Source organism: Lynx rufus, unplaced genomic scaffold, assembly GCF_022079265.1.
Source record: "Lynx rufus isolate CCGP_SWC_20201006 ecotype Redwood Valley unplaced genomic scaffold, mLynRuf1.p SCAF_24, whole genome shotgun sequence".
NCBI lineage: Eukaryota > Metazoa > Chordata > Mammalia > Carnivora > Felidae > Lynx > Lynx rufus.
In genome coordinates, this window is record NW_025814839.1 from 18980522 (window position 1) to 19006671 (window position 26150).

The 26150-nt window shown below is 39.9% G+C and overlaps 1 protein-coding gene across 2 annotated transcripts in view; it reads left to right on the forward strand.

Annotated features, from left to right (window-relative positions):
* Positions 1-7297: 7297 nt before the first annotated feature.
* TTC28 (tetratricopeptide repeat domain 28) overlaps positions 7298-26150 on the forward strand; it is a 429855-nt gene continuing 411002 nt past the window's right edge. For both annotated transcript variants that reach the window (XM_047088065.1, XM_047088066.1), the window contains exon 1: positions 7298-8057. In XM_047088065.1, the coding sequence (XP_046944021.1) occupies positions 8031-8057 (27 nt within the window). In that variant the 5' untranslated portion in view covers positions 7298-8030. The remainder of the gene's footprint in view (positions 8058-26150) is intronic.

The following is a 26150-nucleotide window of genomic DNA, read 5'->3' on the forward strand; positions in this document are numbered from 1 at the left end:
ATACAGCTAGTATATGGTGGATCTAAGGTTTGAATCAGGCAGTATTGGCCAATAAAAATTACTGTCTCAGATCTCCCACCTGTCTCCACTGGACAGTCTGGTATTTAAGACTATAGCATTGCTCCAAATTCAATTCTGTGTTTTCTCTCTCTCTCTCTCTCTCTCATCTTCTTGCTTCGAACTCCAACCCTAAGGGGATCTTTTAACTGAAAACTTAAAAAATTTTTTTTTTCTTCAATGTTTATTTATTTTTGGGACAGAGAGAGAAAGAGCATGAACGGGGGAGGGGCAGAGAGAGAGGGAGACACAGAATCGGAAACAGGCTCCAGGCTCTGAGCCATCAGTCCAGAGCCTGACGCGGGGCTCGAACTCACGGACCTCGAGATCGTGACCTGGCTGAAGTCGGACGCTTAACCGACTGCGCCACTCAGGCGCCCCTGAAAACTTTTTAATATCATCATTATGTGAATGACCCCCAAATCTATAGCTATAGATATGTTTCCTTGACTCCAGAGAATACCCCTTTCTACCTACCTACTCCACATTCCTGTGTATCTCTTATCAGTACTCTGACTTGGTCTCGAATTGAATTTAGTACCTACTTGTTCTTTCTGTGATCCCTACCTCAGTTAGTGGGCTGTGTCTTTTCTTAAAGGATGATGAAATATTTTGAGATCCTGCTCTATCAGGTATGTAGGACCTGTTTTACTTATGAAATGTCTCTTAAGATCCTTTTTCTGTTTCTGCTGTCTTAATTCAAGGCCTCTTCCTCTGTTATTGAGCAATTGCGACAGAAACTTACTTGGTCTTCCTGTTTTTATTCTCCTGTTCTTTCTGTCACTCACAGTACTTCCTTTCAGAGTTAGCATAAAAATCAAGTGAATTTGCCAATACCTTGATTAAAACCCTATGCTGCTCATCATTGTGTTCTAAGTCAGGAGTTAGGAACAAGGCTTTAGAATGTGAGTTAAATTTCCTTTTGACACTTTCTAGCCATAATACTTTGGGAATTTACTTAACCCATTAATCTTAATTTCCTCTTCTGTAAAATGGGCAAGATAATAGTTCCTCCTCATGAAAGTGTTAGGAAGAATCAATGAAATAAAAAATATATGAAATACTTCAATACTTTGTACATACTCAATAAATAAAAGTTATTACTGTGAAGATAATATCATTGACAGCCTTCTCAACTTGACTCCACCACACCTTGCCTTGTGTTACAGGTTTCAGATCTAGTGGATGCTTTGCTAATGTGGCCCACACTTTCCACACTTCCATGTTTTGGCTCATGTTTGGCTCCATTTCTTCAGTCTGGAACAGTCCCCCCCCAAGCCTCTTCTCTGCTTGTTGAAAGGATATTGTCCCACCTTACCTGCAAAACCTTTCTCATTTGCCACTGTCAGAATTAATTACCCTTTAGGGCTTCCCTAGTCTTAATGAGAGAATATACCATTATAGTTAGTTCATTCTTCTAGCTCTTAGCTTGTGCCAAGAGTTGGGGTCTAAAGAGTCAGAAAAATAGCAAGATGCGTAAGTGTTCGTTAGTTGCTGTTGTTATTTTTATTAGTCGTCTGCTTGTCGTGTTCTTCAGACTGCTGTCTTCTCAAGGGCAAAAATCACGTGATGCATTTTTGTCTCCTCCCACCCTGTAGTACAGTCCCTTGTTTATAATGAGTTCTTGAGTCGGTGTGTGTTGGAATTAAAGGATTGGACTTTTTTCTCTGACGCTGCCTGAGAGTGGAAGGAAGTGAGATGGCTAAGGTTAGAGGTGATCCTTTCTGGATCAGTTTCCCTCCTGAGGAACGGGAACAGAGTCCTGCATCAGCTTGGCTGTGGTAGCAGAATTCTTACTGTAACAACTTATTTTAGTTTTCTTTTTTTTTTTTTTAGCAAAGCAAGGCCTTTACATTCTGAAAGCAAACAAATGTGTGAAATATCACTAATGAGGCAAAATTTTTTTTGATCTCAAATACACTTCTCCCTTTGTTCCTTTACTTTCCTGCCACCTCTTTAGTTACTTGATACTTGAAAATAATTTGATCTTTAGGAAAATTAGTATATTTTCTAAATACTGTTTTACATTGAGTTGAATATTCTACTTATAAACACAATAAATGTAAATAAATATGAGGCTGGCTTTTTCAGGCATTTACCCTGTGATCAAAGATAGACATCTCATTCCTTAGGAAATCTCAAGAAAATTTACAACAATGAAAAAAGGTATGTTTTCTTCATTCATTTCCTCTTTCTTGCTTTTGTTCAGATTTGAATAGACAAGTAGTTATTGAGGAAAATACAATTTAAAAAGCTGTTTTACAATATCTGCTTTTAGAGAAATGATTTACGAAGTGCTATGTTAAAAAATAAAGCAGTTGTAAAAATGCCTTTTAGTAGCTGTGGATCTGAGAAACTGTGTTCTTGCTGTTTGATATTGGATCTTTGAGACAAGAAGCTAAATTACAACATTTTGAACTGTGTTAGCTTGGTGGTTTTCTATAAATAATTACTGATGGAGAAAGTGTATTGGTATAATAGTAATTTTATAAATATTTCAGATAGAATTACTGATTCAATTTGGATTAAGCAAAATAAAGACATAAAATAAATAAGGTGATTTAAGATTGTATTGGTATTTAAAGGCTTCTAGGTAATGGTCCTCTATCGTGTGGTACCTGTTAAATGAAACCTGAAATACTCCCCAGACAGCAGGGGAAGAAATGCCATACAAATAAGTGATCCAAAGGACATAAACCTAAGTGATTGAAAATGAGTTTAAAACCTTGTATCACTTGGGAGTTTTATTTTTTTTTTTAATTTTTAAAAGTTTATTTACACTGGAGAGAGAGAGAATGCAAGTGGGGAGGGTAGAGAGAGAAGAGAGAGAATCCCAAGCAGGTTCTGTGCTGCCAGAGCAGAGCCTTGATAAAGGACTCGAACTCACCAACTGCGAGATCATGGCCTGAGCTGAAATCAAGAGCTGGATGCTTAGCCCACTGAGCCACCCAGGTGCCCCTCACTTCAGAGTTTTGGATTGAGTCTGACTTTTCATAGAAACATACATATATTTTCTCTTTTTTTTTCTGATAACAGTCCACTGTTTTCAGAGCCCCCTTCCCCATTTTAAATAACTGTCTTTTTTTAAGTCCAACATGGTCTGAGTATGGGAGATTACTCTTCAGCCCACAGACCGTGCATGGCGTGCATATGGCTTCACAGACGACTTTCAGAACAGCCCCCGGGTTTAGGAACCATGTAGGTCCCTTAATTTACATATGGGAAAGTAAAGCCTTGAGTGGCTTAAGTCAGCAGTCACAAATTATGACATGCAGATGGAATTTAGACCTACAGGCATGTTTTGTTTGGCCTCTTAGGATGCTTTAAAATTTTTGAGCAAACGGTTAAAAATCAGGAAATTTTTAGCTTCTCATGAAAATTTAGAGTATCTGGCACTGTTAGACTGATATTCCTGCATGATACCGATTGACGAAAGTTATGTCTCAGCTTCGTCTTTTACGTTATTTATGTATCCTCAAGGTTTACCATATTCACAATTCTCTTTTGTCTTATCCCTGACTGTGTTTTACTTAGTCATGTCACCTGCCTTGCCCTTTTGAAAATTTTTGTTATATCAGTAAGTCAGAGGCAGAGTAGAAAATAGAAACTTTTTCCTTGACCCCCTAAGCAGTTGTAGGTTCCCGCTTTCATCACTGAGGCGTTGATTTATAAGTCTTGGGTTCTAGCCCTTCCATTGCCATTGGCTTGCTGTGTGGCATTGAACAAGCTTCTTAACCCCTCTGAAATTTAGTTTTGATATCTGTCAAATGGTCAGAGTAATAAGCATTTAAATAGTTTACATAGTTTTAAAAAATCTAAAGGTTTATATAAAAAACAGCCTTATAATTAATATTTTGGTTTAATTTTTTGTTCTATATTAGATTGCTTAAAAATGCTGCTTTACCCAAAAAATACAAAAGCACTAATTCAAAGGGATACACGCACCCCTGTGTTGACAGCAGCATTGTGTGCAGTCGCCAAATTATGGAAGAAAAGTGTCCATGGATAGATGAATGGATAAAGGAGATGTGGTATACATACCATAATGGAATATTATTCAGTCATAAAAAGAATGAAATCTTGCCATTTGCAATGATGTGGATGGAGCTAGAGAGTATGATGCTAACCAAAATGAGTTAGTCAGAGAAAGACAAATGCAATATGATTTCACTCATCTGGAATTTAAGAAACAAAACAAACCAACAAAGGGGAAATAAAAAGAGACTTAATTGTAGAGAACAAACTGATGGTTACCAGAGGGGAGGCGGGGAAAATGGTTACCAGAGGGGAGGCGGATGGGGGAAAATAGGTGATGGTTAGGGAGTGCCCTTGTGATGAGCACTGGGTGATGTATGGAAGTGTTGAATCACTGTATTGTATGCCTGAAGCTAATGGGACACTGTGTGCTAACTATACTGGAATTAAAAAAAGTAGAACTAGGTGACTGGGAAATTAATAGTAATGTCCTGTAGACAATTTAAATATATGTACTAAAAATGTAAAAATAAAAGAATGCTGCTTCAATTAATGCCCTTTTCCTACCGTGAACACCTTCAGTGCATTCTATAGGATAAAGTCCAAATTTCTCTGCCTTACAACATCCCCTACCATTGGTTGCAGAATACCTTACCAAAGTACCTTTTACTTTGTATAGAATGGAACTGACTTTCACTCATTCACCCTTTAACACCTGTCCCCATTCATTCTTTTTTCCATTAAATATTGAGCACTTCTGCTGTGCCAGGTACAACTTGGGGCACAGAAGACTACAAAAACTGAACAAGACAAAGACTCTGCTTCTAACGTTCTCATACTTAAGCCTTATATTTTAGGCAGGTCAGTATTATGTATCTTGAATACATCTTATATATGCTTGTCTCTTTTGTTCATACTCTTCTCCTTTTCTCTTTCTTTCATTCAACAAATATTTAATGATCGCTTATTGTGTCAGGTATTTTTCACTGGGTGTTGGTATTATAGCAGAGCATAGTCCCCGCTCCCTTGGAATTTATGTTCTTGTGAGATGAATAAGACATTAAGCAAACAAATAAAATATATGTCATAAGGGCTATGAAGTAAATTGTAGCAGAATAAGGAAGATAGAACGTAGTGGTGTGTGGACCATGGTGCTATTATTTTAGAAGGAATGGTGAGAGACAGCCTTTCTAATATGGTAATTTGAACAAAGTCCTGAAGGAACCAAGGGAGAGAAACAAGAGGCTATCTGAAGGAAGAGTGATTCAGACAGAGGGTGCAACAAGTATATGTCCCAAGGGTGAGCCCTTGGGACAGTGAGGTGGTCAATAGAGCAGGAGCGGAGAAAGCGAGCAGGAGAGGGGTAAGAGATGAGTTCTGAAAGGTAGAAGGGTCCAGATCCTGAAGATCAATTACTGACCATGGTAAGCACCTTGGCTTTTGGCTCTAGAATGAGTTGTATCTCCTCTGAATGTTTACTTCACATTCCTTTGTGAAACCTTCCTTGACCATCCCTGTTGACAATGATTTCTGCCTCTAACTCCTGGCACAGCTGCTGACCACGTCCTTTGTTGTTTAACTGACTAAGGCAATGCCTGGTTGTCTTCTTATGTGTCCTCTGTTTTGTCCTAACGTCTTTGTAACTTCCTCTAGCATAGGGACTTGTCATTATACCTTTCTGTCCTAAATTTTGCTTTGTATCTAGTGTATGTTTGTACCTAGTGTATGTTTGTTTGGTGAGGCTCTTGCTTCAGAGATCAGCAATAGGAGTTTGAAAGTGATGTCTAAGAAAGAAGGGAAAGGACTTGGTGGTTAAATATAAGGAATGATGTCAAGGTTTTGTTATCCTGGGATGATAACAGTGCTATGGACAGATGAAGGAAAGCTAGGAAGAGACACTGATTTTGGGGTAGATAGATGAATTTGGTTTGCATTTTACTGACCTTTGTATGCTAGCAGGATAACCACATTAAGCTGTGTAGAATGATTTGGGTATGTCAGAACATATACAGAGTATTGGTGTTATTTGCTGGTATTATTTGACTGCTGACTACTGTATGTAGTTTCAAGAGCAGGGACAGCCTCCTACTCATATTTCTAGTGCCTGGAACAAGGGCTGGCAAATAATAGGTGCTTAGGTCATAGGCACTTAATATAGTTCTACTGAGATGAGAGGTAGCTATGATGCACACTGTCAATAGCTCATGGGCCCTGGAATCACATTATTGTGGGTCTGAATACCAGCCCCAGCACCTTCCGTGTGTTGTGGTCTTGGTTGAGCACGTGACCCCTCTGAATCTCAGTGTCCTCATTTGGAAAATGGAACGATAAGACCTTCCCTGCAGGGCTTCAGATAATGAATGTAGGCATAGATCCTGGCACGGAGTAGTGGTTTAAGATACAATACCTATTCATTCAGCTGTAATTGTTAATATTATTATTATAAAAAAGGTAATGCTTTCACTATTGAATTTCAGACTCTTAGGCTTAGAAAAGATCTCAAAAGTAACCTGTTTTTGATAACTGTTTTGTGTATTTTAGTAACATTTATAATCAGATACGGTTAGTGTCCAATCTGCATAGAATCACCTACATCAGCCAATCCTGCCAATGCATATAGAACTCGGAGACTAATAAGTTAAACGTTGCTGGAACTTGGACTCATAGTACATCAGTTACTGTTATTATGTACATTAGTATTCTAGAAGCTTACACCAGCCATTATATTCCCATCTATCAAAATAGCCTCATGGTGGGATAGGATTTGATAGACATGTTGGATGACAAATAATAGTGGAATTACATAGTATCTTGCGTTTGGAGATGTATCTCCTTAAATAGGATGGAATCATTTTACAGAAGATGAATGAAATTAGTGCTAGATTTAGAGAAGCAGAGTTTTTTCTTGATTAATTTTTTTATTTTTAAACATACCTGAAATCTTTTTTCTTCAGATCACACATTGAGATTTTGTAGCTTTTTGGACTAGAGTCCTTTTCTATTCCTTTTTTGTTTTCTCTTGATGTAACTCACAAATTGAAATACATCTTTTGAAATGGTTTCCTGATTTTGTAGGTCTCTTCTGGCTCTGATTCCTTGGGAGCTGCTGGGTGCCTCTCAAACTGTATGCTTACTTTTTGCTTTGGAGCAGATGTCGTGGCACTAAGACCCAGAAACCGTTTGCTCTGTGTGGCTGGAGCTGGGCAGGCTGTGCTCACACTGAAGGGAAGGAAGTCATTAGTGCAGACTGAGCTGTAGAGTTGGGTTCTTGCAGGATTTCCTTCCAGCCTTTCCCCACTAAGGTTCTTGGGAATTAAAAAAAAAAAAATCTAAACACACAAACCAAGTTTTCCTATTTACAGTGTTCAGGGAAGGTAGGCATTTCGGGAAAGGCAGATCCTTTCCCCAAGTTAGCCAAGAAGGAAGAAAAAGCAGCGTAAAGAAGCTCTGATTACAGATCTTTGGAATTTTCTTTGCTAAATTTTACAAACGAGAAATACACCCAGAATTTTGGGAGTTGCTCCAGGCTGCGCGTGAGGGTTTGATTGCTTGTCTAATCTTTTTTTTTTTTTGAGAAGAGGAGAATTCGCCAAAAGGGGTTTGGATGGCAGGAGCCCGGCTCCGTTTCTGCAGCAGCTCTCGTCCTGAGTCTGTTCTCTGAGGGAGGGTCTCTGCAGCCGGCTTGGAGACCCCCTGCCGCAGGCTCCTTTTGCAGGCGCTTGGCTGGGGTGGGGGAAAATGCCCCGCTCTGGCAGGAGTACGCTGGTTGCTGCTGGGACTTCCTAGCCCGGTGGGAAGTGTGTTCGTGGTGTGGGGATACTTTTCATTGAACTGAAGGCGAAAAGACTGGACTCTCCTGGGCTTTTTCCCTTCGCAGTGAATATGGGGAAGAATTAGGGGGTGGGAGGGAGGCAGCATGACTTGCAGTCGCGGCTGCCCTGCATCTGCCCCCAGCCCCCAGCCAGCATCTTGATGTTCCACGTATCGGCTGTACAAATATGATGAAATGGCAGCCCCGGAAGAAGGTAAGTGTCCTGGAGCGGGGACGGGGCCCTGATGCCCGACCCAGGGAAGGGTGACTGGGGGCGGTTGCCCTCGGGTCCCTCCATCCCTTCTGTAGTTTGCTGGGCTGGCCGGTCCAAGCATCTCAGTCCCTTTAGGGACTTGGCGCCAGTCCCCCAGGGACGAGTTACTAAGTCTAGCCTGCGTCCACTGCCCTCTTAAGTTTTTCCTTCTTGGTGTGCCTGGAGTCTCAGGGGTGACAGCTCAGAAACACCCGGTTGCTTTAGAAGCCCCGTGAAGCCAGCGACACGATTAGCTTTGCAAGGACCCAGCCAAGAGCTGCCAGAGTCCAAGGACTCGGTGGCGCCCTGTCTCTGGGGGGGCCATTTGGGGCCGCACCCTCCCCCCCCCCATACATTCCAGCGTCCCTGCAGGTGGGTGTTGCAGCACCTACTTCCCCAAGGGGTTAATGGGTTGCGAGCCTCTGGCAGCTGCTTCCCAAGGGCCCCGCTGGGGGGCGAACATCCCCAGCACAAGCGCCCAGCAGCTGGTTCCCGGGCAGCCCGGCCGCGGGGCCTCCTGCCCCGGCGCCTGGGGCCGGCCCGGGCCTTCTGCCTGCGGGGCTCCCGGGCTGCCGCGTGGGCCCGCGCGAGTGCGCGCGCCGGCCATTGTGCACGGGTGTGTGTCTGTGCGTGTCAGCGTGCACGGGCGTGTGTGCATCGATCGTGGGGAAGAGGGGGAGGGGGCACTTTGCTTTTTGCGAGATTATTTCCTAATATGGCTCCTTTGTTGAGAACTCAAGAAAAAAAAAATCCAGTGGTTCTATCAAAATAAATTGCTATTGGTCCCAGAAATAACGTTTCTAAATGTGGGACTGGTCCCTACCCCAGGACGCTCAGGGAGAAAGACAGCTTTCTTTAAGTTGTTGGCGGCTGTAGGTTTGGCTAGGGTTCCCTTTTGCTAACTTGTCTGACTGGCGCTGTTAGGTGAACCCAGTGGTTCACTGCATAGCAGGACCTCCCCCCGCCCTCCCCCCCCCCCCCGAAATACCTCGTTTGGCCATGGTTTTTATTGACATTCTTCTAAAGGAAAGCACAGCGAACTGAATGTGCTGTGCCCCTCCCCAGCCTTGACCTGTCTCGGTTAGCAGCTGGATGGTGTTTTACTTGAACTAGCCAAACTGACTCCTTCTTTGTGGCATGATGTGTGATACCGTGTTTTATACCAGAGTTGAGATAGAAATCATGTGGGAGATGATTCCCTGATATTGTGCGTTGGCTATATTGCTAGAGAATCTAACAAACCATGCTTTAGTATAGCCTGGTAAATTGAAAGGTTTTCTTTGATATGTAATTAATGCAATTTTGATCTCTGACACTAAGTCATTTCTACCTCCTCCTGAAGTCAGAATCTCTCATATATTAGTTCTCATCGTAGAGCTTCTTTCAGTGAGATTGGTTTCATTTACTTTAGTTAAAAGAGATCCACGTATCACCTCCTTCTAATCCCCAGTCAAATTCAGAGTCAGGTTGAGGAAAACCGTAGAAGAAACCATATAATTAAGCAATTTAAACAGATACTGTGTATTCCTAAAGTGCTCCCCCATTTCTTCTGTATTTGTAAATTGCATATTTATGAGTACTTTTAAGACGTCTGCAAACTATACATTCATAAATGTCTGTTTTTTCTATTTTACCCAATATGCAGTAACTCATGCAGTTATGTCTGTGGAAACCCCTCTGGGTACTGGTATTGCTTGAACCACGGAAGTATTATTCTTGGCAGTCAGGTGGATTTCTGGACTCTGGAAGATTCTGTTTCAAGTGTTAGGATTCACTCTGCAGTATTTACTCACTCTATGATGCTTAAATGGCTATAACAGAAGGTTGTGTTTATCCACTGTATTCATAATCCCAAACCATCATGTTATAAAGATCCAGATATAATTCTGCAGAGTTCATAGAAGATTAAAAAATAAGCTGAGCCATCAAATACTGTGTGATTTTTTGGTGGTGGCTGGAGAACAATTCTTGATGTTTCTACATTGGAAATGGAAGCTTCTTTGGACAATACTCAGTATTCAAAACCGGTAGGGCAACAGTAAGTCTTTATAAAAATTAGGTTTATTTTCTTATTCTTTCAAGAATACTCTCATGATCAGATCATTGCCATGGTTTCTGGCTGGGTCTGCTACCAACACATTTGTAGTAGAATAGTCACATGCCATGTGTTTTGCCAAACTGTTTCATAAAAATCCTTTACGCTACAGATGAAAAGTGATACTGCATTGATGTGATTTTAACAAAGCTGGGAAGATCATCTATAGAATGCTGGCTGCCCCAAATAGCATTTGTCTATAGCTGGGCTTTATGACTAGGATTGGTTGGTAACTCGCTGTCCTGGTGTCCTGTCAGCTACCAGTCCTGGCTTTTATCAATTCTGGGATAACTCTAAGAGAATGACCATAGCTTCTAGGCTGCTTTGTCTCTGAGAATACAGCTGGGATACCTGATGGAGGGGAGCTCCTTAGTCCTCTTTCTTTACTTGCTGAGTTAAACTGAATACTAAAATTCAAGATGTGTGCTCCAATATTCAATTAGGGTCTCCTAAACTTTTCGCCAAGAAACCACCAAAACGTGATTAATCACGTTTCACCCTCACAACCAGTGAGGAACTTAGGACCCAGTCTTCCAGAGCATAGGGGACCTCCTACCAAGAGCCCTGTAATTCTCCCTAAAAAGTAAGATTCTGTGCAACTGTGATTGCATCATGGTAAGAATGACATTTAATATCATGCTGCCATTTTTTTCATGCCAGTAAGCATCTCTACTTGTTCTCGTATCCATTCATTTAATTCTTTTTCAGTGAGGTGGCAGGTGTTATATGTTGCATTTTACAGAGAAGGAAACAGGTTTAGAGAGATGCAATGACTTAGCCAGAGTCACATAGCATGGCAGGATTGGACCAGCCCTTGTTTACTTCAAGATGTGTGTTCTTCACCCCTGTACTTGGGAGTTTATCCAGGAAAGATAAAGGCTGATTGCTGAGGTGATCTCAGTATATAAGAAGGTTAGCCATAGCTCTGCTCCCTCATTTCTGGATACTGGCACCAAGATGCTCTTCTTCCCTCTCCTGCTTGAAGAGACACAGTGATTTTATCTACCTCTGAATTCTTGGAGCATTTAGAATCTATGCTCTTCTAGGCTGAGTGCCTTTTATTGATACCAATCTTCTTTTTTAACTAAATTTTTAAAGTTTATTTATTTATTTTGAGAGAGACAGAGACAGCATGAGTGAGGAAGGAGCAGAAAGAGAGAGAGGGGAGAGAGAGAATCTGAAGCAGTTTCCGTGATGCCAGTACAGAGCCCAACTTGGGGCTCAAACTCATGAAACCATGAGATAGCAATCTTTTAAAAAATCTCTTTTCGTATCCAGCCTCTCAATTACACTTCAAGTTCCTTGAGTTTGGGAACCATATCTCATACCTCTTTTTTTGGTGTCAAGGATAATATAGTTGCTCAATAAATATTGACATAAAAGTAAAAAAGAACTATTACTTTGTAAAACTTGGATCTTTAGACTTTCTTATTCTAAGAGGTAGTAGTAAGTTTACATGTAAGAAAAGATACAAAATATTTCAATTGATTCATAGATACTAGACTGTAGTGGATTATTAAAGAGCACCAGAATATTTTGACACTTGATTCTGGTCTTTTGTAGAGAATGTTAGGAAGGGAGGGGACAGCCACACTTTCCACAGAATATCCATGGCATTCATTGTTAAAATGACATACTACCAGGAGCCATGGACCAGACTCCTGATTCAGTGTCATGATCCTTTTATTAATGTAACCTTATTGGCCTGGCAAAATATACTTTCCCCTGTGAGGCTATCAATACCACACATTATTTTTATCTTGTACTTGCAGAAATGATAGTAATTAAAATGCTCATTGCATAGAAACATGTTTGTTTACAATTCTGAAGTGATTCCTGCTCTTTAAAATCCAAGGATTAGTATCAGATAACACTGTGTAAATAAGGCTGCAGTCAAAACCTGCAGGAAAGCTGCTGCTGATTGGATTTTTTCATTGCTTATCTAATGTTATTTTACTGTTCACACATAATAAAAGATCATTAATAGGAATATGTCACATAAGCGACGTTAATTATGTCATTTGAGAATCATATGATGTATTTATCTTGTTATACTTGTCACATTAATACAATGTGAATCTGGCTTCTTAAATGACTTCTCTGATAGCACTTCATTTAAAAAGCTTGTTTGGAAGCTCACTTGTAAGGATTCCATCCTGTAAATCTGTGTCTTGGAATAGCTTATTCCTTTTACAGAAGGGTGTATTTCAAATCCCTGTACTTTCTCTATGATAAAGTATTTTGTTTCTGGATTTGAAAGTGAAAAGTCTCAAATTAAAAAAAAATTCTTTTTAATGTTTATTTATATTAGAGACAGAAAGAGAGAGAATGAGGCAATGCACGAACGAGGGAGGGGCAGAGAGAGAGGGAGACACAGAATCCGAAGCAGGCTCCAGGCTCCGAGCTGTTAGCACGGAGCCCGATGCCGGGCTCAAACTCAGGAGCTGTGAGATCCTGGCCTGAGCCAAAGGCAGACGCTTAGTCGACTGAGCCACCCAGGTGCCCCCCCCCCCCGCTTTTAATGTAATAGTATAAAATTAGACTTAAAAATAATCAAACATTGTGGACAAAAGTACGTGTAAAGAGAAGTCTCACAAATTTCATGATAAAGGTCTTTCTGCAAATCCATTCTATACACCATTCCCAGGTCAGTGCAACCTAGAGACCGAGGTTTTTGTTCTGGCACTTCCCATGACTTGTGTCCTTGGGCATGTCATTTAATCTTTCACATGTGACCCCCCACTGTTATAGGTTAGCACCTCATTATCACTTGCTGGATGTCTTGCAAATGGCATCCTAATGATTTTTCTTTTCCTGGTCTCTTTTTTTTTCCTCTGGTTTTTCCTTCTTACTCCTCTTAGAGTTATTGTTAGCCTCCTCCCCTCCTCCTGCCCCCACACATGTTCACATTATTCACTTCCTTAAAACCCTGCTGTGTCTCTCCATTGTTTAGTAGAGGTCTTCCAAGTGGGTAAGCACACCTTGGGTTAGGGGATGTGGAAGAAAATAACTGGGTTATGAGGAAACTACGAAAACTTCTGTTTTTATGTTTTTTTTTTTTTTTAATTTAAAAGAATAAGAAACAAATCAAGTTTTGCTGATCTTCCAGTATGGCTTGCCACTTGTGTGCTCACTGGTTCAGAGGCCGCCAGGGATCCTTAGTGGTGCCCCCTCACTGTTCCTGTCAGTCGTTTGTTGACCTTCAGTGTGCTGTGGTCGACTGTAGTTTCCATCATGAAAGATTGTGCCTTAAGTGACTAATTTTATTAGAAGAAGAAGAAGAAGAAGAAGAAGAAGAAGAAGAAGAAGAAAGGAAATCGTAGTGTAGACTCTTTAGAGATGAAGAGGATGGGCTCTGCAGCTAGACGGCCTGGCTTTGAATTGACTGCCTCGCTCAGCCGCTTTGTAGCTGTGTAGCCATTCCTTAACCTCTCTAGACCTCAGATGTCTCATCTACTGAAGGCAAATGGCACTTAGCTCCTAGTATGACTATGAGGATATGATGTAAAATGCGTACGAGGAGTGCCTCGCACCTAAAATGTGCTTACTGCATTTTTGCCTGTTGGTGTGACTGTATCCTACAATGCAGCTGGCCATGGCTCATCAGGGCATGGCTGCCGTGCATTTGCGTTTACTCCTTCTTTGCCTCCAATCTCTTCTCCTTGTAGTACTCTCCTTAATTTACCTTCCTTTCGTCACTGGTCATGACTCTGAAAGCTAACTCAGTCTTCTTCTCCTTCGTGAATTCTTCTGTCATTGCTGGGCATAGCTGGCAACACTCTCCTTTGACTGTACTTGTATGGGCTACAGTCATAGCCCTGCACTGTAGCTGTCAGTGTGTCCGTCTCTACCAGTGGAATGTTACAGGGTCATAACTGAATGAGTGAATGTTTGAAAAAATGTAATGCATCTATGGAAAGAGGTGGTCAGTGATCTTCAACCAGTTGGTTGACTTTGCCAGGTATTGAAGATGCCTAATGTGCAAGTTTATGTCTGCCCGTTTCTCACCCTCTTAGAACACCATATTGACTCCGAGGGAGGGTGATTCATTGAAGGGGTAATCTTAACTATGCACCCATTAAAAATGAAGTCACAGGGGTGCCTGGGTGGCTCAGTTGGTTAAGTAAGCGTCTGACTCTTGATTTCGGCTCAGGTCCTGATCTCATGTTTTGTGAGATCGAGCCCTGCAGCGGCCTCTGCACTGGCAGCATGGAGCCTCCTTGGGATTGTCTCTCTCCCTCTTTCTTTCTGCCCCTCCCCCACTCATTCTCTCTCTCAAAATAAACAAATGTTAAAAGAAAAAGAAAAAGAAAGTCACAGTTATGAGGTAGTGGCTGCACAATATTGTGAATGTACTGTGTGCAACTGCATTGTACCCTTTAAAATGGCTAATTTTGTGGGGCGCCTGGGTGGCTCAGTTGGTTGAGCATCTGACTCTTTTTTTTTTTAATGTTCATTTATTTTGAGAGAGAGAGAGAGAGGGAGAGTGAGCGAGCATGAGTGGGGGAGGGGCAGAGAGAGAGGGAGACACAGAATCTGAAGCAGGCTCCAGGCTCTGAGCTGTCAGCACAGAGCCCAACACAGGGCTCAAACTCACGAACCTGAGATCATGACCTGAGCCGAAGTCAGGTGCTTAACCGACTGAGCCACCCAGGCCCCCCCCCACCACCACCTTTTTTTTTAGTGTTTATTTGACAGTCTGACTCTTGATTTCAGCTCAGGTCATGATTCCAGGGTTGTGGGATAGAGCCCTGCATCAGGCTCAGCACTGAGCATGGAACCTGTTTGAGATTCTCTCTCTCTCTCTCTCTCTCTCTCTCTGTCTCTCTCTCACTCTCACTCTCTCACTCTCTCTCTCTCCCTCTGCCCCTCTCCCCTGCTCATGCTCATGCTCATGCTCTGTCTCTGTCTTTGTCTCTCTCTAAAATAAAAAAAAAAAACCTCTTTAAAATCGTTAATTTTGTATTATATACGTTTCGCCCCAATTGAAAAAAAGGGGAGAGAAAGTTAACAGTTATTTGTGACACATCACCTGACATCAGTACAGCAACACCGTGGTTGTAAACCCCCAGAGTAAATCTTTGTTCCCTTTAGCCTTAAATATTTTTGATTCTGTAAGATTGGTAAGGAATGGTCATCTATAGAAAGCTACTTCCGGGAACATTCGTGAAGCTGGGAACGGTGGATAGACTTGATAAGAAGTGAAGGAAGTCAGCGAGGAGAAAATCTGATTTGGCACCTTTAGTGTTCAGGAGCTAGCCAGTAAACATTGCCAGTGTGAGAGGCTACAGAGTTTAATTGGCCCAACCTCAAAAAAGGGCGCCAGCAGCCACCTTCACTTTGCTAGTCAGTTACAGTGATGACACACTGTGCAAAACACAGCGGGAGCAAGAGAAAACCTGAAGTCCTGGCTGGCCCCGCCAGCTTTAGCTTCCACGGTGAATTCATTGAATCATTAATAACAATGTATGTCTCTGCTTTAGGAGTTTGCTTTTATTGATGTGTTAAAACCATGTAGTTTTATGGAAAGCTATAAAAATTACATCATTTAACAGACATTTTCAGGATTTATATGAATCTTTTGTCCTGAACTTTTTTGGCGTCTCTCCGCCCCCCACAGTCCCCCAACCCGCCTTTTAGGTTTTTGTAGCTAAGAGGAGTATTCTCATATGATTGAGCCCTTGGTTATTTATTGTGTTAGGGTATTCTGTCTTTGTGATTTTGAGTATTCTATGCTTTTAGCATATATTTTAAGAAAAAAACAAAATTGTGTCATTTGGCTTATACCTTCTGTGTAATAAATTTAGCATTTTTAGAAAAGATACATGAAATAAGCTTGATGACAGTTATCAAAGCTGCACATAAGCTTTTGCGGGTAGATGTCTTTCAGTTTGGATTCTTAAAGGACTGAAATTTCTCAGGGTTCTGTCTGATTATGTAAGCAACTGTCCATTCTTGAATGCACCCATATTGCTAACATTATTTAATTTGTGGGAGATAATATTTTGTATTTATATCATGTCAGGGGATTCATACTTGTAGAGGCACACATATGGAGGCAATTCTGAGTTAGAGAGCAGTTGACATTTGGAATAGGGTCAACGTGGAGTTGGGAGCCAGGAGGTCATTGTGGGAACTCCTTGTGTTTGGACACGTACTCTCCCAAAATGCAGTACGTGTAGACTTGAACTTAGAAAGATACTAGCTGGGCACAGGGAAGGAAGAAACTCATAAGGAAACTTTTTTGCACATCCTAGGATAACTTTGTTATATCCTATATTGGCATAACAACACTGGCAGGATTAGAAATAGCTTTTTTCCCCCATTGATAAATTATTCCTTATTCTAGTTTGTCCAATATAGGTGTTCCTTGTTTTGAGGAAAATCAAAATACAATATTTTGAATCTGAAAGCAGACTGAATCCCAACTTACTTTATATAACTAAAAACCTCGAGTGTCCATGGGGCGCCTGGGTGGCTCAGTCGGTTGTGCGTCTGACTCTTGATTTCAACTCAGGTCATGATCTCACGGTTTGTGGGATTGAGCCCCACGTTGGGCTCTGCACTGACAGTATGGAGCCTGCTTGGGATTCTCTCTGCTCCTCCCCACCCCCGCCCCGACCCTGCTCTCCTCATGCTCGCTCTCTGTCTCTCAAAATAAATAAACATTAAAACACACACACACACACACACACACACACACACACAAACACACACCCTTGAGTGTTCATTATATTTATTTGGATCATACTTAACTGCTCTGACAATTAGTTGTTAAGCATATTTTATTTTTTAAATATTTATAAATGAACATAACAGGTATGCATGCACACATTTCAGTATTACGTTCAACTGTGGTGTCTATGAAAAACTATAGTGCTTAAGCCCAGACCTATCGGATATTTTTGGAGCTGTGTGTGTTTGTGGAGTTGAGATTTTCAGGCATAAATAAGATTGTTGTTTTTGAGGAGTAGAAAGAAAATGTCATAGGGGGTGACTGTGGACTCATTTTCATTTTGGTTGGATTTTGGGTCTTTATTACTTAATAATAATTAGCTTTTTCTGATAGAGGGTAGGCTTGAGATAGAAAAGATAAAATGCAAACCACTTTGTTTTATTATTAATAATTTTGGCAAAGATTTTAGGTTGAACTGTGTGAAATTGTTGATGTTTGACCATCTTTTACCTACAAAAATGGAAATTTATTATGGTTTAATTAATATTTGGGGGGTTAGGAATGGTGGTGATAAATATTGAAATTAAGACTAAAATGTGTTTGGGGGATTAATTATGAATTAATTTCAAAGTCAGTATGGTTTCTTTGGAAAATCACTACACTAATATTTAGTTTATCTATGGTGTTCTTGTGAATTTCTTGTTAATTCAAACTTAATTCATCAACTGCCAACCCTTGTTAAATTTCAAACATTTTTTTTTGATGTGAAATTTTCTAAAATGTATTACACATTTCCTGCCTTCTTAAAGAGAAGGTACTAAATGTGAATCAAACTTCTGATTGATGGGGCACCTGGGTGGTTCATTCAGTCAAGCGTCCGACTCTTGATTTCAGCTTGGGTCATTATCTCATGGTTTGTGGGTTCGGGCCCCACATCAGGCTCTGTTCTGACAGTGGGGAGCCTACTTGGGATCCTCTCTCTCTTGCTCTCTCTCTCTGTTCCTCCCCCACTTGGGCGTACTCTCTCTCTCTCTCAAAATAAATAAATAAACTTAAAAAAATTATAAACTTCTGATTGCTTAGGATATTATCACAAACATGAGTTATTCTACTTTGCTATAGTATAGCAATACTATAGGAGTTTTTAAGGAATGTAGAGTTATTTGTTCCTATACCAAATGACCCTAGATTGTTCCTTGATTCTTTAAAAATACTTGTATGTCTTCTTTATAGAGTTTTTTTCTTTCTCTCCATGTTGCCCACAGTAATGCTGCTGTCATGTGCCTACCTCCTGCGGTTTGTTGTGTGTATCTGTTTCCTGTCTGTGGTGGGTAGGAAACCCAGCTAACTGAGTCTTAGCTTGTGATTAAGACGAAAGTAAGTACTCAGAACGAGGGTTTCTCTTACAAGTATGTGAACTTTAGAGTGTGAACTGTGGCTTTCTATTTTGACAGCATAGAGGTTTTTTGTTTTTTGCTTTTTTAATACTTTCTGGTTTTAGGCTAGGTTTTAGGTTGTTGAGGTGGTTAAACAAGTGACCTTTTGATAAGTGAGATATTTATTATGCTGTTGATTACCAAGAGTTAGATATATATGAGGAGGCATGATCACAGGGTTTGAAAATGAAAACATTTGAATTGATTTGATAAATACCACTGTCGTTTTTCTTTTCTTTGTCTTTGCTTTGGTGTGTCTGGCTTGGCATTTTTAAAAATAACTTGTTCATATATATACACAGAAGGAACCAGCAGCAGTAGTTAATGTGAAGGGTAGAATTGCGTATCCTAGGGAATGTATGTGATTGCCTTTGAGAAGAAGCGACCAAAGGATGTGGGATTTATTTAAATAGTAATTAGTTACACATTAATTAACTAAAACATTATTTTTTTATTGACACAAATATTACTTATTTTAAACAACATTTTTGGTTTTAGCCTAGGCTCTTGCTAGACAGTATTTATGATACTGAGACTAAAACATTTTTCGGAACGAAAGGACCTTAAGGAGCGCTTCGTGTTCCAGATGAGGAAGCAGAGTCCCAACGAGTAGGGTAAACTGGCACCTTTGTTTTCTTTTTTTTTTAATTTTTTTTAATGTTTATTCATTTTTGAGAGACAGAGTGTAAACAGGGGAGGGGCAGAGAGAGAAGAATCCGAAGCAGGCTCCAGGCCCTGAGCTGTCAGCCCAGAGCCACCAGCACAGAGCCAGATGCAGGGCTCAAAGCCACAAACCACAAGATCATGACCTGAGCTGAAGTCAGATGCCTAACCGGCTGAGTGCCCCAGGTGCCCCCAACTGGCACCTTTAGAATCACATAGCTTTTCAGGCCCCAGGTCTGAGTATTCCAAGTGGAGGCCATATCCACTGGGCTGTACTTCTTGTACTTCCCTAGGAATTTGGGCTTCCCTAGGGTTGGGCTTGTTTATAAAAAAAGACACGAGAAATTTGCTTTGCTTTCAGCGACATCTTCTGTGACTTATTTTCCTAAAATTCCTTTGTGCTCATCTTTTAAAAATCCATAGTAAAATGAATATATGAAAACAAATAGTAGCATTTGTTTGCTCTTAGTTTTGTCGTTACTTGGCAAGACATTCAGATACGGAATCTGTATAACCTCTTATCATAGCTGGTAGGGAGGTATTCATGAACCATCAGGACCTTAGTCACTGAGAGGCCTCGCTTGAGGTGGAGGATGGGGTTACTTTGATGGGGACCACGAGTAGCCGAGAAGCAGCAATCAGGGGTGTGGGAGTGCAGAAACACTGACTCCATCTCTGGCCCTGCAGCTTGTCCCTGCCCATGCAACGACCTGCCTCTGTGGTACGCGTTCCAGGCCCGTTGAGGGTAACGGGTGCCTTGACCAGAATGCAGGAAGTCTTGTTCAGATCCTACCTTAAAGGATCCACTTTAGATAACTACTAGTGAGCCTCTGGTGCACAGACGGTGCCCCTTTGGAGAACTACCCCAGGACCTCACCACTGTCCCCCTACCTTTATAAAAGCTGTGGCTTGAGGTCCAAACAGGGCAGAGAATAGAGGTGGAGGATGGGGCAGAGAATGGTTGCCTACAACCTGGATCATCCATCTGCCAGATACCCCTGTCAGGAAGTTACCCTGAATAAAACTCTTTGTAAACATATGGGGTGTAAACATATTGCTCTGTTTTTTGGTCTTAAAGTGCCTTCTCGGTCTGGGGAATACTTTATCAGTATCCTCCACCTTCTAAGAAAGGGTCTGTGATATGGGGAGAGAGGAAAAACAGTTGAAAGTGGAAATAGAGGATGTGGGTGACAAACTTCACATACTTCATATGGGAGGATGAGTTCTGGGTCAAAGTAGTTGATGCAAAAGAACCAAGAGTCAGGGAAGAAAAAATCATGACTATTAGCAATAAAGATGAAATAACTTATCTGAAAAGTAAATGGTTTATGTAGGTTTACACAAATGTGAAATAGACCTCACTGGTAAGTAAGTCATACCAGGATGTCCTTGTCTCTGTTCTAATTATTTCTCATGATAGCTATGGTTCTTGAGAAATTTTAATGAACCATATAAATGCTATCCCATTTATAGTGGTCACGAAACAAACAATTTAGAAGAACTGGGTTATTATGGAAACCAGTATTTTCAGTAAATAATTGTAACTGTGGGTAAATCGTCTGTGTTAATTTGAACAGAACTCTCTTTTATTTTTTAAAGTGAATATATACTGTATCTTTGCATTGCACCATACTGGATTAAGAGTGAATGAGAATGTCAAATTTCTAAAGCCAATTTTTAAATTATAAATTTATATAATTTAAATTTAAATTATAAATCTATAGGCTATTCTGCTAACATTTAGAAGCTGATTAAAAGAGGATAAAAATGTGGAGAAAGTGTATAGATTTATCTCTTAAAAATTTAAACAGAAAAATTCTAACTTTAAGAGATACCAGTTAAAGGAAAGATCTTCAACTATAGGTCACTGACTGTGTTACTACATATGCAAGTATAATTAACACTTATATTGACCAAATAAACCAGGGAAGTTAATAGGCACAGAGGTTATAATCTCATCATGGGTGAGTTTTAAACACTAATATAAAATTGTACAGTTTTTGGATAAATAGAACCAGATATTTGTTGAGAGTTTAAAATGTGTATAATTTCTTAATGGATTCTATAGCCATTTTAGAGACTGTTTCCATGATACATGCTCTTATAAGTTTTTATTTTGAGTTTATTTATTTTTGAGAGAGAGAGAGAGAGAGAAAGTGCCCATGTGCACAAATGGGGGAAGGGCAGGCAGAGAGAGGGAGAGAAACAGAATCTCAAGCAGGCTCCACACTGACAGTTCGAGACCTGCGATGTGGGACTCAAACTCAGGAACTATGAGAACATGACCTGAGCTGAAGTCGGATGCTTAACCAACTAAGCCACCAGACATCCCAACGATACATCCTTTTAAATGGGAATAATTTTAAAAATCAAATTTCTTTTAAATGATCAAATTACTGAACATTTACTAAAGCTGTTGAGGATGCAAATATGAAGAAGACACATTTTCTCTAGAAGGGAGGATGAGGCCAGTGCTCAAATAACTGAAATGGGAGGTGGCATATGTTAAGTATCACTGGAAAGAGTCCATAAAAGGAGAAGTCACAGCTGACTTGGTAGAAGAAAGGGAAGAGTTTGGAGTTTGCAACAAGAATTCATAGACCAAGAGAGTCCGCGTGGTGGAGAGGCATTTCAACTAGACTTGGTGGGCTGATTTTTACCAGACGGAGATGAGGAGGCCATTCCAGGCAGTGAGAACAGCGTAGGGAAAGGCAAGCTTTGAGCATGTTTTTACAACATGGTAAGGAATCCCACTTTGGCTGGAGGATAAGCTTCAAATGCCAGCTGAAATCCGGACAGTAATTGGCCCCAAAGATGGTGAAATTAGGTTTTCCCATGCTTATTCTCCTCTTAATGCTTGATGAGTAACTGGTTTTTCTCACACTTTCTTATTAAAGGAAAATGAAAAACTGAGTAGGTTGCAAATGATGGGATTTTATTTGGCTCTGCAAGGATCTTTATAAATACTACAGCAGCTGTTTATATGTTTTTCATGATTGCCTTATGCATATCAGAATGAGTCTCTTCATTGTTTCTGTGTAAGTCCACATTTGACTCAAGTTTATCTTTGAATGTTTGCCATTCTCATTTTGTTTGGACTCTCTTGGGTAGTATTAGTTACCTGATGATAGGAATATCATAAATTTGGAATTCCAAGGCCTTCCAACTTCAGAATGTCATCTCTTTACTACACATACTATGTAGTACTGTTAAACAATCAGTTTGAGGTCTGTAGCACAATTCACAAAGCAACAATCTCTCCTGTATTTCCAAATAAAGTACTTGAAGGGAATGATATTTGCAGAATGTGCTATAGTGGTAAATTTAGAGAGTACAAGATAATTACTTGTAATTATGGCAATTTCTGTAAGGGAAATCATCTTAATTTGTTCCTACTAAGAAATAGAATTGCTCTTCTCATAGCATTTGAATCTTTTTAGGAGATTAATGCCATGTGCCTTCATTACTTTGAATGGACATTACAGCTTTTCACTACATCTGAAATTTCCCTTTTAGTTCATGCTTCTGTTTGAATTTCTGTTAAATGCAGTCTTCACTTAAAAAAAAATCATATTCCAGAGCTCTTGTTGGAGAGAAGTTACATGTCCATCCTAAGCAAATTGTAAAAGAATTGTACATCTCTACTAGGAGAATAAACTCCCCAAGAAGCCATAGTCTGGGTGGTGAAAAGAGTCTTTAACTAGAGCTTGGAGCATTCACCTGTCATGTTATTCCCTGGAGATTTTAAAATTTAGGTGGATGGCCTTTAGGCTGATGGGTAATTGTGATGACTTAAAAGGAATGCTGTGTCTTTGGGCATTTTTATGAAGACAACATTCTGACTACTTTTTTATTTTTAAGTAGTTAATTATACCATCTGGGAAAGGTAACTTGTATGTAGTTAAGACAGAAAATTGGATTGGGAAGAATGGATTTATACTAGACTATAATTAATTGGAATATTGAAAAAGAAATGATGGACACATGTCTCCATAGGTGACAAAGGTGCTAAGTATGGAAAACTAACTCATTGTTAGGCATAGACTGTCTACAAAAATAAGTGATTTCAGTCTTCAGAGCTGCTGGGGTGGCTTAGACAATTCTGAGTTTTCAATTAGCACCCGTTTCTTCACATTAAACACGAATTTCTTTTGGCTGCAGTGAGTTGAGACTGGTGCATTGGTGCTAAAATTTCTTTTTCCCCTGATGCCAGGTACAATACTTAGCGGCAGTCAGAAGCCATGCTTGAGTATAGTATAGCAGGTTTTAGGTAGGATCAGGTGGAGCTAGTGAGTGGCCAAAACCACAAGTGATTCAAGAGCTCTTTGATTTTGAAATGTCCTGCCCTTTCTACTAAGACCTAAGCTTGTCGCCAAACTAGGGTTAATTGATTGAATAATTATTTCAATATGCACTTATTGAGGGCCCATTATGTGCCAGAGGCTGGCTGTTTATTTCATAATGAGGAGGAAAAATGAGTAATGCTCAATGGTAACTCCATTATCTCAAACTTTGGGATAGTTCAGTTTAATCTTATGAATGTTTGCTAAGTAAGTTAGTAATTACTGAATTTGAGAGAACCAACTAATTTACTAAGTATAAGCACACTAATAATTTATGAAGTGTTAGATGTTGGGAGTACAGAATCAGATATAATATGATCCCCATTCTCAAGAAGCTTACAGTCTAGACAGGAAGTCAGAGGAGAAAATAAATTATTACAATACAATATGATAACAATGGTACCACATATGGGGTGCTATGGGAACATTGAAAAGCAGTAGAAAAGAGGAGGAGGAGGTGATGTGAGCTAAGCATTGAACTATGTGTAGAAGTTGTCTAAGTTAATAACCAGTGTGTATATCTAGAATAAAGACTTTCTCAACACTTATTCTTTCATTTTTATTACAATGATTTTCAAAAGTAAACTAATTTTAAAGGGTTCACCACATTCTGAGTTCATTTATTATTTCCATGTTATCATATGATAGTTTGATTTCCTTTTAATACTTTGAAGATAAACGTGCATTTCCTGCGTATCCACCTCCAATCATACTAGTTTTCGCAGTTGGATCTTAATCAAATGAGTGCTACCTTGAGCTTGCTTCCTTCCTTCTTTCCTCCTTGTGACATAATGTCTTCCTTAAGAAAATACTTTAATATACAGACCTTTTGAAATATATGTATATTAATTTTTTCCCTTAATTTCTAATTTAAGAAAGCAGTTCTCAAAGTGTATTCCATTAGAGTCACTGAGGAGGAAAAAATTCTATGGTTGAATAAATTTGGAAGAGGTGTATACACGGTCTTCCTTTTGGAGATTTGATTTGGCATACTGTGAGGGTTGTGTGAAGTCCTACAATTAAGAAAGAAAGAAAAGAAAGGAAGAAAGAAAGAAGAGACTTCTTTGTCTTTATTCAACGAAATATTTCCTAAATAAGGCCTCTTTAAAAAAATTTTTTTTAATGTTTATTTATTTTTGAGAGAGACAGAGACAGGATGTGAGTGGGTTAGGGGTGGAGAGAGAGGGAGACACAGAATCCGAAGTAGGCTCCAGGCTCTGAGCTGTCAGCACAGAGCCCGACATGGGGCTCGAACTCACGAGCTGTGAGATCATGACCTGAGCCGAAGTCGGTCGCTCAACCGACTAAGCCACCCAGGCGCCCCTTATTTTAACTTTTTAAAAATTTATTAAAAAAAAATTTTTTTAGTATAGTTGATACATAATGTTGCATTAGTTTCAGGTGTAGAGCATAGTGGTTTGACAGATTTATGCATTACACTGTGCTCACCACAAGTATAGCTGTCATCTGTCATGCTATTATAATTTCATTGACTATATTCCTTATGCTGTAATGTTAATTCTGTGGCTTACTGTGCTCGCTTCGGCAGCACATATACTAATTCTGTGGCTTATTTATTCCATAGCTAGAAGCCTATATCTCCCTCTCCTCTTCACCCATTTTGCCCATCTCCCATCCTCTCCCCTCTGGCAACCATCAGTTTGTTCTCTGTATTTATAGGTCTGATTCTGCTTTTTGTTTTATTCACATGTTTTGTTTTTTAGATTCTACATATGAATGAATTCATATGGTCCTTGTCTTTCTTTGTTTGACTTAGTTCACTTAGCATAATACCCTCTAGGTCCATCCATGTTTTTGCAAATGGCATAATCTCAATCTTTTTTATGGCTGTGTGATATTCCACTGTGTATATACACCACATCTTCGTTACTCATTTTTCTACTGATGGACAGTTAAGTTGCTTCTATATCTTGGCTGTTGTAAATAATGCAATAAATGTAGGGGTACATATATCTTTTTGAATTCGTGTTTTCATTTTCTTTGGGTAAATATCCAGTAGTGGAATTATTGGGTCATATAGTAATTCTATTTTTAATGTTTTTTTAAATATATTTTTTTAATATTTATTTTTGAGAGCAAGAGAGAGACAGAGTGTGAGTGGGGGAGGGGCAGAGAGAGGGAGACACAGAATCCAAAGCAGGCTCCAGGCTCTGAGCTGTCCACACAGAGCCCGATGCAGGGCTCGAACTCACGAACTGTGAGATCATGACCTGAGCCGAAGTCAGTTGCCCACCCGACTGAGCCACCCAGGTGCCCCTCTATTTTTAATTTTTTGAGGAACCTCCATACCGGTTTCTATAGTGGCTGTACCAATTTTCATCCTCACTAACACTGTATGAGGGTTCCTTTTTCTCTACATTCTTGCCAACACTTGTTATTTCTTGTCTTTTTTATTTTAGCCATTATGATAGGTGTAAGGTGATATCATGTTTTTGATTTGCATTTTCCTGATGATTAGTGATGTTTAGCATCTTTTCATGTGTTGGCCATCTGTGTGTCTTCTTTGCAAAAATGTCTCTTCAGGTCCTCTGCCCATTTTTTAATTGGATTGTTTGTTTTGGTGTTGAATTCTGTAAGTTCTTTATTTTTTTTTGGATATTAACCCCTTGTCAGATATATATTTGCAAATATCTTCTTCAGTTCTATAAGTTGTCTTTTTGTTTTGTTGGCAGTTTCTTCTGCTGTGCAAAGGCTTTTTATTTTGACATAGTCCCAATAGTTTAATTTTGCTTTTGTTTCCTTTGCCTTAGAAGACATGTCTAGAAATGTGTTGCAATGGCCAGTGTAAGAGAAATTACTGCCTGTGATCTCTTCTAGGAT